Here is a 13,250-nt window from a genome sequence, read left to right on the forward strand (position 1 = left end):
CTATGAAAAAATATAGTTGCCTAAATCGGCGACGGAAACATTTCCCGAAATATTGATTTTTTTTTTCCTGAATTGGGAATTAATGTTTTGCATAAAATTTTTGGGGCCGCCAGCTGATTTAAGGGCCGCAAAGCAGCCCTAAATTATACAGTAGAATCATCCCTGGTGTTTAAATTACAACATTTTGATAATTACTTTTGACAGATAGAAAGAAAAAAAACAGTTAACGGGAAAAGAAAGATCTATGGCTCCATCCACATAAGAGTACATGAAAAAAAATATTAATATAACAACAACCGCAATAGATTTATGGATTATTACATCAAATAAAAGTGTTACCTGACCAAAGCTCTGAAAAAAATCAACCTGTATTGGTTCAATCATGGTATCACAGTCCAATGTGTGAACTTGCGTATTTTATAAAGAGCCGATTACCTAATTATAAACCATGGGATATAATCCAGAAATTTTGACAGATTTTGGCAAATTTGGGTATCTATACCAAAAAACATATACCACATCTCCTTAATTTAATAATAAATGTTTTCCACAATTATACTAAAAGGAAACCTATGTATTGTCTTTTGGACATATTTTGTTAAGTGGCGTTCTTTGATGCAAAATTTCGCCCTGTTTATGTTCAATATATTTGAAATTGAAGGTACAACAGACCACACCGAATGAGTTATGTTATGCCAGACACTGTAGTCAGTCTTTAGCTGCCAAAGATATTCCATAGAAAAGGATATATTTTAAACTCTTATTTTTTTCAGACATGGATATAAAAAAGTTTTTACCCTGTAAAAAACTAAGAAGATCAAACAGGCTTGAAGGAAAAGATAAAATGTCACCAGAAATCAAAAAAGACACCAGGTTATCTTCAGTGACTTCACCTGATGCTAAAGTTTGCACGAAGTCTGCAGCACTTGGATACTTTGATTTACTTCCTTTGGAACTTAAATTTTATATATTGAGATATATGACAGGTATTTATAATTGAATTGATTGTATGAATAATATGAAATATTTTTTGTACTTTGCTTTTTATCTTTCAGAAGGTCAGGAAATAACAAAATTTAAAAAAGAAAAGAAAATATATGTGATAATTATGTAAAATATCAAAATTATTCACCTTTCACATAAAAATTAAACCGATTATCATTTTCTATTAAAGTCAATAATTTAAAAACTTTTATGTGGACACCTAAGCAATTGAATGAAAGTGAAAATTTATTCACCTTATTTTAGGAAATTCTTATACAGATCAAGTTCTACAGTAGTTGTTATTCTATCGCTCCGAACAAGTAAAAGTCATTCTTGTGCAATTAAAAGCTGCAGTGTAATTTTCTGGTGTTCAAGTTAAAAACAAAGTTAAAATATAGGAATATAACAAATCAAAGCCTTAATTATTTCTCTTTTTAACATTATAAACATGATACATTTTGATAGCAATCAGCTATGACAATATCAACTAATTCACTTATTTTTTGGGAGAATGCATTATTTCCCTTATTAAAAAGAGCCAATTAAATAATATTGGTCAATCCAAAAACAATTTAGTTTTTAGCCAATATTGGCCGATATTGATGGACCAATCAAATTAGAGACCTAGCTATTTTATGAATCAAAGAAACGAGAGTCGACTTACATGGATTAGAATTTCCTTCATAAAAAAAACAAGTTCCAAGTAGAAGAATTATTACAGTAGAATAGAGAATGGAAACGGGGAATGTGTCAAAGAGACAACAACCCGACCAAAGAGCAGAAAACAGCCCAAAGCTACCAATGGGTCTTCAAAGCAGCAAGAAAATCGAGCACCCGTAGGCGGGCTTCAGCTCCTCTAAACAATAATGTAGACTAGTTCAGCAAAATGGACGCCACACTAAACTCAGAAACATACAAATGAACCAAAATTTAGAAAACACACAAGAGTAAAAAGGCTTGAGGTTCTTGACTTGGAACAGGCCCCATTTTAAAATGTTTTGTGAGATCTCAACCCTCCCCTTATATCTCTAGCCAATGATTTGTGTCTAATGAAATAAGGGGTATAATATATTTGCTCCAACTGGTATTGATTTTATTGCACTGCTTATAACAAGGTTTCCAGTTACTTCTGTTAACAGGAACAAAAATATGCTGAAAAATGGATACAATAATATAAAATTCAGATCACCAGAATATCATCGAAATTGATATGTTTCAACATATGATTATTTCTTTTCATAAGAAAACTTTGTTATTTACAACTAGAACCATCTGAATATTTTTCACCTATGTGATTTATATTTGTTTATTATTGCAGTTGAGGATATTAGCCTCTTAGCATTAGGCTCAAAAGCCATGAGGAATTTGGTAGAAGGTTTCAGAGTTTTGTCACCTAGTTTGACCAACAAAGTAATACAACAACTGCATGCATCAATTCACCCACTACCAACAGAAAAACTAGGTGATTTTCTAAGGACTTTTAACAGACAAGGTAAATATTAAATGTGCAACAGTAACAAGAAGCATCTCCATTTTTAACCAGATTTCTAAAGGAAAATATCAGTTATTAATTTGGTGATGTACTGCGGGCGGTCAGCCGTTTAGGTGGGTGTCTTTCAAACAGTGTCCGTGCGTTAACTTGAAGACGCTTTGACAAAGTCTTTTCAAATTTAGATATGTTGTTTCCTGAGACTAAATAAAGGTCAAGTTGGATTTTCATGATTTTAGCCTTTATCGTTGTTGAGTTGTAGACCTTTAAGTAGCGAAAAATGGTACTTAGAGCCTTGTCTGTGCAATAACTTAAAAACTCTTTGACGAAATCTTTTCAAATTTAGATATGTTGTTTCCTGTGACTAAATGAAGGTCAAGTTGGATTTTCATGATTTTAGCTTTTGTCTTTGTTGAGTTGTAGACCTTTAAGGAGTGAAAAGTGAAACTTAGATTGATTTTGGCCTTTCCATTTCTGAAACCTACAAAAATTCATTTAATTTTTTTTTCTTGATCCTATTTGGGGATCCAGATTTGCAAATATCATTTTCATGCAGGAAAATTCCGGTTTGCTGTCAATCTCATAGCCTCTTGTTAATTCATCATCTTAAGAAATATAGCCATTGTACAAATATTGACTAGACAGGATGAGATCATTCTTAGGAAAACTTGTTTTATCAGTCAGTGGTATGATTACAGAGTTTGTTGTGAAAATTTCTGTTAAACATTTTTATTCTGCCCTGATGTATTTAAGACAACAACGTTGTTGATCATAAGAAATACACAGTTTTTTTCTCTTGACCTGTTAGTTTAATAGTAAATATTTTTTTTCAAATTCTCCCTTTTAACTAATTTTCTGTGTTCTGCTAGCTAAAACGAGTAAAATGGCCTTTTATTTTTGAAAATTGGTTGAGTAATGAATATTTTATGAAGGTTAGCAGTTGACACTGAAACGTGACAAAAACTGATTTAAAGAAAGGTGCCAAGTCAAAGTGTAAAATCTTGTTTCTACCTCAATTTTTGGCAAAATCTTAAAAACTATACCTCTTTTGTCAGTTTTTTAATGTTAAAAATCTTTATTAGACCTCTGATGATGCAAAATTGTACAAAATTAAACAATTTCAAGCATGAAAATGTTAATCTTTATGTTTAATGTGTACCAAAGACTTGATTAAAAAACTTGGTAATGGGGAATCAAATTCTTACAGCTGAATCAACTATACATTTAATATATGTCAAAATGTAACATGAAATCTTGATAAAAATAATAATTTGATATATTCGCAAGAAAAAATACAAAACATTCAATACTTAGGCTACTACATACTGCGCAATCCTTCAGAAGCAAGGGTTAAGCAAATAGAGAACAATTATAAGCCTTGTGTCAAAATGTCTAATTTTGGTTGCTAAGGACTGTAAACAATAAAATTGACATGCATTGTCATTCTTAAACACTTAATCCCCTCAGAAGTTGATTTAGAATCTAAATATCAATAGATTTGTGGTATGAAAAGTCTTAAATTATACAATTCTGAGCTTGGTAAGTATGCCATAATAGTAAATATTTTTTTTCAAATTCTCCCTTTTAACTAATTTTCTGTGTTCTGCTAGCTAAAACGAGTAAAATGGCCTTTTATTTTTGAAAATTGGTTGAGTAATGAATATTTTATGAAGGTTAGCAGTTGACACTGAAACGTGACAAAAACTGATTTAAAGAAAGGTGCCAAGTCAAAGTGTAAAATCTTGTTTCTACCTCAATTTTTGGCAAAATCTTAAAAACTATACCTCTTTTGTCAGTTTTTTGATGTTAAAAATCTTTATTAGACCTCTGATGATGCAAAATTGTACAAAATTAAACAATTTCAAGCATGAAAATGTTAATCTTTATGTTTAATGTGTACCAAAGACTTGATTAAAAAACTTGGTAATGGGGAATCAATTTCTTACAGCTGAATCAACTATACATTTAATATATGTCAAAATGTAACATGAAATCTTGATAAAAATAATTATTTGATATATTCGCAAGAAAAAATACAAAACATTCAATACTTAGGCTACTACATACTGCGCAATCCTTCAGAAGCAAGGGTTAAGCAAATAGGGAACAATTATAAGCCTTGTGTCAAAATGTCTAATTTTGGTTGCTAAGGACTGTAAACAATAAAATTGACATGCATTGTCATTCTTAAACACTTAATCCCCTCAGAAGTTGATTTAGAATCTAAATATCAATAGATTTGTGGTATGAAAAGTCTTAAATTATACAATTCTGAGCTTGGTAAGTATGCCATAAGGTAGCAATAAACAGTTAGGAAAAATTATTAAAATTTTCCCTCATAAATTTTACTATCCCCTTTTCATTGCCTTCTTGCAATATCAAGTTGACTGTGTCATATATGTGCATATGTATGTAATCAGAATCTTCCATAGATTTCATATCCAGTATATTAAACGGTAAAATATAATTTCTTTTTGGTGTATCCATGGCAACAATCTGCATTTTTTTGTTATAAAATATAGCAAAAAGGGGGGAAAAGATGTCACATATTTCCCCAAAATTTGGCCAAAAGTAGAATTTCAATCACTTCAAGTAATACCTTTTCTGAAACTGTTTACTTATATCTTTCAATAAATCCAATGAAATTCACATGTCTTTCGTCTCATTTTTTTGTAAAATTGCGTCAAAAACTTTGTGTAGAAAAAATGTGTTTGTAAACATTACATTAATTTCTGGACCGATGACCGGTCTAGCTATGAAAATACGGAGAGTCAAACAGAAAATAGCCCATAAAATATGTAAAAAATAATCTTGATGTTCTTATAAACCACCTTTGAACTCTAAATTAGTACTCAGCTGTCTAAAAATGAATTTTATTACACAATAACTTTCATATTTGAAAAATCCACCGGGGCCAAAATGCGAAACCAAACTCCTAACTGTGTATTGCTACCTTAATAGTAAATATTTTTTTTCAAATTCTCCCTTTTAACTAATTTTCTGTGTTCTGCTAGCTAAAACGAGTAAAATGGCCTTTTATTTTTGAAAATTGGTTGAGTAATGAATATTTTATGAAGTTTAGCAGTTGACACTGAAACGTGACAAAAACTGATTTAAAGAAAGGTGCCAAGTCAAAGTGTAAAATCTTGTTTCTACCTCAATTTTTGGCAAAATCTTAAAAACTATACCTCTTTTGTCAGTTTTTTAATGTTAAAAATCTTTATTAGACCTCTGATGATGCAAAATTGTACAAAATTAAACAATTTCAAGCATGAAAATGTTAATCTTTATGTTTAATGTGTACCAAAGACTTGATTAAAAAACTTGGTAATGGGGAATCAAATTCTTACAGCTGAATCAACTATACATTTAATATATGTCAAAATGTAACATGAAATCTTGATAAAAATAATAATTTGATATATTCGCAAGAAAAAATACAAAACATTCAATACTTAGGCTACTACATACTGCGCAATCCTTCAGAAGCAAGGGTTAAGCAAATAGAGAACAATTATAAGCCTTGTGTCAAAATGTCTAATTTTGGTTGCTAAGGACTGTAAACAATAAAATTGACATGCATTGTCATTCTTAAACACTTAATCCCCTCAGAAGTTGATTTAGAATCTAAATATCAATAGATTTGTGGTATGAAAAGTCTTAAATTATACAATTCTGAGCTTGGTAAGTATGCCATAATAGTAAATATTTTTTTTCAAATTCTCCCTTTTAACTAATTTTCTGTGTTCTGCTAGCTAAAACGAGTAAAATGGCCTTTTATTTTTGAAAATTGGTTGAGTAATGAATATTTTATGAAGGTTAGCAGTTGACACTGAAACGTGACAAAAACTGATTTAAAGAAAGGTGCCAAGTCAAAGTGTAAAATCTTGTTTCTACCTCAATTTTTGGCAAAATCTTAAAAACTATACCTCTTTTGTCAGTTTTTTAATGTTAAAAATCTTTATTAGACCTCTGATGATGCAAAATTGTACAAAATTAAACAATTTCAAGCATGAAAATGTTAATCTTTATGTTTAATGTGTACCAAAGACTTGATTAAAAAACTTGGTAATGGGGAATCAAATTCTTACAGCTGAATCAACTATACATTTAATATATGTCAAAATGTAACATGAAATCTTGATAAAAATAATAATTTGATATATTCGCAAGAAAAAATACAAAACATTCAATACTTAGGCTACTACATACTGCGCAATCCTTCAGAAGCAAGGGTTAAGCAAATAGAGAACAATTATAAGCCTTGTGTCAAAATGTCTAATTTTGGTTGCTAAGGACTGTAAACAATAAAATTGACATGCATTGTCATTCTTAAACACTTAATCCCCTCAGAAGTTGATTTAGAATCTAAATATCAATAGATTTGTGGTATGAAAAGTCTTAAATTATACAATTCTGAGCTTGGTAAGTATGCCATAAGGTAGCAATAAACAGTTAGGAAAAATTATTAAAATTTTCCCTCATAAATTTTACTATCCCCTTTTCATTGCCTTCTTGCAATATCAAGTTGACTGTTTGTGTCATATATGTGCATATGTATGTAATCAGAATCTTCCATAGATTTCATATCCAGTATATAAAATGGTAAAATATAATTTCTTTTTGGTGTATCCATGGCAACAATCTGCATTTTTTTGTTATAAAATATAGCAAAAAGGGGGGAAAAGATGTCACATATTTCCCCAAAATTTGGCCAAAAGTAGAATTTCAATCACTTCAAGTAATACCTTTTCTGAAACTGTTTACATATATCTTTCAATAAATCCAATGAAATTCATATGTCTTTCGTCTCATTTTTTTGTAAAATTGCGTCAAAAACTTTGTGTAGAAAAAATGTGTTTGTAAACATTACATTAATTTCTGGACCGATGACCGGTCTAGCTATGAAAATACGGAGAGTCAAACAGAAAATAGCCCATAAAACATGTAAAAAATAATCTTGATGTTCTTATAAACCACCTTTGAACTCTAAATTAGTACTCAGCTGTCTAAAAATGAATTTTATTACACAATAACTTTCATATTTGAAAAATCCAACGGGGCCAAAATGCGAAACCAAACTCCTAACTGTGTATTGCTACCTAACCTTCTGTATGTCCCTGTCCCAAGTCAGGAGCCTGTAATTCAGTGATTGTCGTTTGTTGCTATATATCATATTTGTTTTTTGTTCATTATTTTGTACCGTTCAACAGGTTTTCTCGTTTGAATTGTTTAAGATTTGTCATTTCTGGGCCTTTTATAGCTGACTGTGTGGTGTGGGTTTTGCTCCTTGTTGAAGAACGTAAGGTGACCAATAGCTGTTAACTTCTATGTCATTTGGTCTCTGGTGGAGAATTGTCTCATTGGCAATTATACAGGGCTTCCAAAAAATATTTGAGCCAGCCGGATATTTTAGGTCATATCCCGATTTTAATCCCTTAAGACTTGGTATCAAAAGGCAACTATGGTAATCAGTTGGCCATCATATAACCAATGATTGACAAACGATATTAAACTTTACTTTTATATAAATTCGATGTTCTGACGTAAACTGTTAAATTGACAGTGCATCATTCGAAGTGTGCAACATCAGCATACTAATATCTGCCTTAGATTCTTTATTTGTGCAAAATAACTTTGTCAAAAACTTTTACTTTTGTTTTTAAAAAGCACATTTTCCTAATACCGGATGTTGACTTGACAATGGTAAAACACGGACCAGAGATGGATACGTAAAATCTGTGTACGTTTACAAAGCACGATTGAGTTTAAGTAGCTTTTTCCAGGTTATTTCTTCAAGAAAATACTTGAAATGAATGTTAGATAAAGGTATCAATGATAATTTTAGCATTTTTGAAGAATTAGGATGCATAATTAAATTTCCCACCTGCGCACACGTGTACTAGTTCAGACAAAGTGGTTCTGACGATTTTCGTTCAAAACCTTTTTAAATTTTTCATCAAATCATATTTATAAACATATTTCTGATAATTTCAATCTTTTTGACTAAATTAATTAGATGCAAACTGCTGAAATGTAAGAAAATAACTTTGAATAGACCGAACAATGTCCGGTACAAAATAGTTTACCTGTCGCCTGAACAGGTAAATTTCAGCTGTCCGACAACTAATTAACCTTAATGAGAAGGTATTAAAGTAGGGTTTGTTTTGATAGTACTTATTCATCATGTCACTTTTATGACCGGAAATGTGTGGCTGTTTAAGGCAAAAGATCGCATAAACTTCCTTTTTTTTTTTAATTATGTTAAAATGACCGTCTCTTAAGAAAGCCGTGAAAACTAAAAGTAGATGTCCGTTTCATGCTTTTCCCAGTCGGACAATGTCCGGAATATATGACCGTTTTGGAAGCCATGCAATTATACCACATCTTCTTATTTTTATAAGACAAATTTCTAACATCTTAGAGAATAGTCCACAGGAACCTTGACACCCTTCTACTGGCACAATTACTGATGCTCTACTAACCAGTCCTAACTCATAGTCTTACCGCTAAATGCTTAGTGTTAATTAGTTAACATGCAGAAAATACAAGATTTAATTCTGGTTTAAAGTGGCTGTGGATTGAACTCTCTAACCTCCACACTTGAGGAGTGTACTATACCCTGACCGCTGTTGCAGTTATTTAAAATTTATAGAGACCATAAATACTCAAACTACTTGAAGCTATCTGTGACTTTACAATATATTGTAGGACTTCTGGTTAAAAGAACTACTTGTTTATATGCCACAAGAGAGAGACTGAAAATAGTCAATGAATATTTAACAAGGGTAAGAAAAATACAGAGTTATCTCCCATATACTTGTAATTGGAAGTAGATATAAGGTACAATGAATTAAGAATCTTGTAAATAAACTTGATTCACAATTAATTATATAGTATAGTATATTTACTTACCGGTAAGTGACATTATAACGATGTAAGGATGAGGCTTAGAAAAGGGGTATATGAAAGCTCTGCAGAGCATTTCCTTGGTAAATATATGCAACTTCTTATATTGTTGTTATGTCAAGTCAATACACTATTGTTGTCTTTATACTGCAATCCAATATATTCTATACACATCTAGGTGTTATTATATTTATTTTTGATATATAAACTACTTTTCAAGGTTTACCACAGTGGCAGAGTAATATTGTTATGTTTCAAAATGCAATTTGTTGTAATCAATCATGATGGAGAGATTTATAATGGATAAATATATCAGCAATAAACAACAAACAATATTTTTTATTATTTTATCAACAAATAAGATTCAAGATTGAGGAAAAATATGTTTGCTCAATTTTTGTAGGAGAAATTAGTTTTGCTCCTTGCATAAGGAAAGTGTAAACATTTTATTTTCAATCAACAGATCAGGCCTTCCATCATCCTAGTGGGATTGTTAAAAGGAACCCCTTTAGAGGTGTCAGACCACCAATTCACTCCCTCCAATTTATAACGTATGCAAAAGTAGCTCTACTCTGACACAAAATAGTGCTTTTGATGTCATTGTTTGCTTAAACTAACCAATAAATTTGCAGAAATGAAACTTTTGGTGTTTATATTTATATTTAGACCATTTTGAGCCAAAATTTACTTGTCTATGAGTTTGCATTAAAACTTGAGGATTAATGCGCTCCATAGTATACTAATTTAAGATTTCCAGAAAACTAGGGGTTATTTTACTAGTACTTGTCTCCTGAAAGACAGTTCTTTTTTACAAGACTTTAAACATGGGTTGAAAATTGGCATGTAGAAAGATGATACATGTACAATTCAGGATATACCTAGTTTCTATGAAGTTAAACTTAAGGTAAAATATTAAGAAAGCTGTGAAAATTGCAAAATTTGGTTGAATAGATAGGGATTTTGAATTGGTGGTCTGACACCTTTAAAGCGAAAAGTGGTGAAACCAAAAAATCATAAAACAATTGATTATTTTGTCTTAACTGATCATTTAAAATGCAAGTAGTCACATTTCAACCTTTTTTTTTTTGTCAAAAAAGTCACATATTGCAAAATTAGAGCCTTAAACCTGAAACTGTGCTATTTTTAGCTTTTCCACCCTTACTATATGCATTCATATAAAAAAAAGTCTGAAATTGGTATGAATGCACAGTAAGTTGTTTCTGTGGTATTAAACATAAAAACATAGGTTGTTTACCACAAAAAAAAAATTGTCGTTATGAAGATTTTATGAAATTATTTGAATTTTACCCGTTATATCATTGCGTCATTCCATGTATTTGGCAGATAGCATAACACTGAATAAACTCACCCCAATCCCATAAATTGTCTCAAATGAAAGTTTTCTACCTTAAATTTTATTGACTAATAATAAATAAAAATTGTTTCATGACCATAACTGCATTATTGATCAATTAATAGTCCATTACTGACACCTGATGAAAAAAAGGGGGTCAATATTCCTTGGCACTTCAGTACCTTTGATTTTTTACTAAACTCATTGTAAAAATTGTGGTTCTTTAAAGTAGTAGGACAAATAAGGAAAAATCAACCAAAATTGATCTTGATATTGAAAGTTTATGTTCCTGTAGTCTGAAATTAAATTTTTAAGTATTTTCTATTAAAGTCATACATTACAGTCAGTTTAAACTGAGCTGTGAATTTTCCAATATAAGTCGCATTATGCTCAGATAGGATTTGTTTTACTACAAATTGACCAAGGATTAAGAATAAAGCAAAACAAAAGACTTCTGATAAACTTTTTTGTCTCTTTAGATGTCAGACCAACAATTCACTCCCTCCAATTTATAACGTATGCAAAAGTAGCTCTACTCTGACACAAAATAGTGCTTTTGATGTCATTGTTTACTTAAACTAATCAATAAATTTGCAGAAATAAAACTTTTGGTGTTTATATTTATATTTAGACCATTTTGAGCCAAAATTTACTTGTCTATGAGTTTGCATTAAAACTTGAGGATTAATGCGCTCCATAGTATACTAATTTAAGATTTCCAGAAAACTAGGGGTTATTTTACTAGTACTTGTCTCCTGAAAGACAGTTCTTTTTTACAAGACTTTAAACATGGGTTGAAAATTGGCATGTAGAAAGATGATACATGTACAATTCAGGATATACCTAGTTTCTATGAAGTTAAACTTAAGGTAAAATATTAAGAAAGCTGTGAAAATTGCAAAATTTGGTTGAATAGACAGGGATTTTGAATTGGTGGTTTGACACCTTTAAAGCGAAAAGTGGTGAAACCAAAAAATCAGAAAACAATTGATTATTTTGTCTTAACTGATCATTTAAAATGCAAGTAGTCACATTTCAACCTTTTTTTTTTGGCAAAAAAGTCACATATAGCAAAATTAGAGCCTTAAACCTGAAACTGTGCTATTTTTAGCTTTTCCCACCCTTACTATATGCATTCATATAAAAAAATGTCTGAAATTGGTATGAATGCACAGTAAGTTGTTTCTGTGGTATTAAACATAAAAACATAGGTTGTTTACCACAAAAAAAAAATTGTCGTTATGAAGATTTTATGAATTTGAATTTTACCCGTTATATCATTGCGTCATTCCATGTATTTGGCAGATAGCATAACACTGAATAAACTCACCCCAATCCCATAAATTGTCTCAAATGAAAGTTTTCTACCTTAAATTTTATTGACTAATAATAAATAAAAATTGTTTCATGACCATAACTGCATTATTGATCAATTAATAGTCCATTACTGACACCTGATGAAAAAAAGGGGGTCAATATTCCTAGGCACTTCAGTACCTTTGATTTTTTACTAAACTCATTGTAAAAATTGTGGTTCTTTAAAGTAGTAGGACAAATAAGGAAAAATCAACCAAAATTGATCTTGATATTGAAAGTTTATGTTCCTGTAGTCTGAAATTAAATTTTTAAGTATTTTCTATTGAAGTCATACATTACAGTCAGTTTAAACTGAGCTGTGAATTTTCCAATATAAGTCGCATTATGCTCAGATAGGATTTGTTTTACTACAAATTGACCAAGGATTAAGAATAAAGCAAAACAAAAGACTTCTGATAAACTTTTTTGTCTCTTTAGATGTCAGACCAACAATTCACTCCCTCCAATTTATAACGTATGTAAAAGTAGCTCTACTCTGACACAAAATAGTGCTTTTGATGTCATTGTTTACTTAAACTAATCAATAAATTTGCAGAAATAAAACTTTTGGTGTTTATATTTATATTTAGACCATTTTGAGCCAAAATTTACTTGTCTATGAGTTTGCATTAAAACTTGAGGATTAATGCGCTCCATAGTATACTAATTTAAGATTTCCAGAAAACTAGGGGTTATTTTACTAGTAATTGTCTCCTGAAAGACAGTTCTTTTTTACAAGACTTTAAACATGGGTTGAAAATTGGCATGTAGAAAGATGATACATGTACAATTCAGGATATACCTAGTTTCTATGAAGTTAAACTTAAGGTAAAATATTAAGAAAGCTGTGAAAATTGCAAAATTTGGTTGAATAGATAGGGATTTTGAATTGGTGGTCTGACACCTTTAAAGCGAAAAGTGGTGAAACCAAAAAATCATAAAACAATTGATTATTTTGTCTTAACTGATCATTTAAAATGCAAGTAGTCACATTTCAACCTTTTTTTTTTTTGGCAAAAAAGTCACATATTGCAAAATTAGAGCCTTAAACCTGAAACTGTGCTATTTTTAGCTTTTCCACCCTTACTATATGCATTCATATAAAAAAAAGTCTGAAATTGGTATGAATGCACAGTAAGTTGTTTCTGTGGTATAAAA

At 30.4% G+C, this 13,250-nt stretch overlaps 1 protein-coding gene across 1 annotated transcript in view; it reads left to right on the top strand.

Moving 5' to 3' along the window:
- Positions 1-13,250, top strand: part of LOC127706882 (F-box only protein 47-like) — a 49,197-nt gene that overhangs the window by 4,220 nt on the left and 31,727 nt on the right. Inside the window, exons 2-4 of the mRNA XM_052211615.1 lie at positions 774-986; positions 2,303-2,476; positions 9,185-9,261. Coding sequence (XP_052067575.1) covers positions 774-986; positions 2,303-2,476; positions 9,185-9,261 — 464 coding nt within the window. The remainder of the gene's footprint in view (positions 1-773; positions 987-2,302; positions 2,477-9,184; positions 9,262-13,250) is intronic.

Source organism: Mytilus californianus, unplaced genomic scaffold (assembly GCF_021869535.1).
Source record: "Mytilus californianus isolate M0D057914Y unplaced genomic scaffold, xbMytCali1.0.p SCAF_6, whole genome shotgun sequence".
NCBI lineage: Eukaryota > Metazoa > Mollusca > Bivalvia > Mytilida > Mytilidae > Mytilus > Mytilus californianus.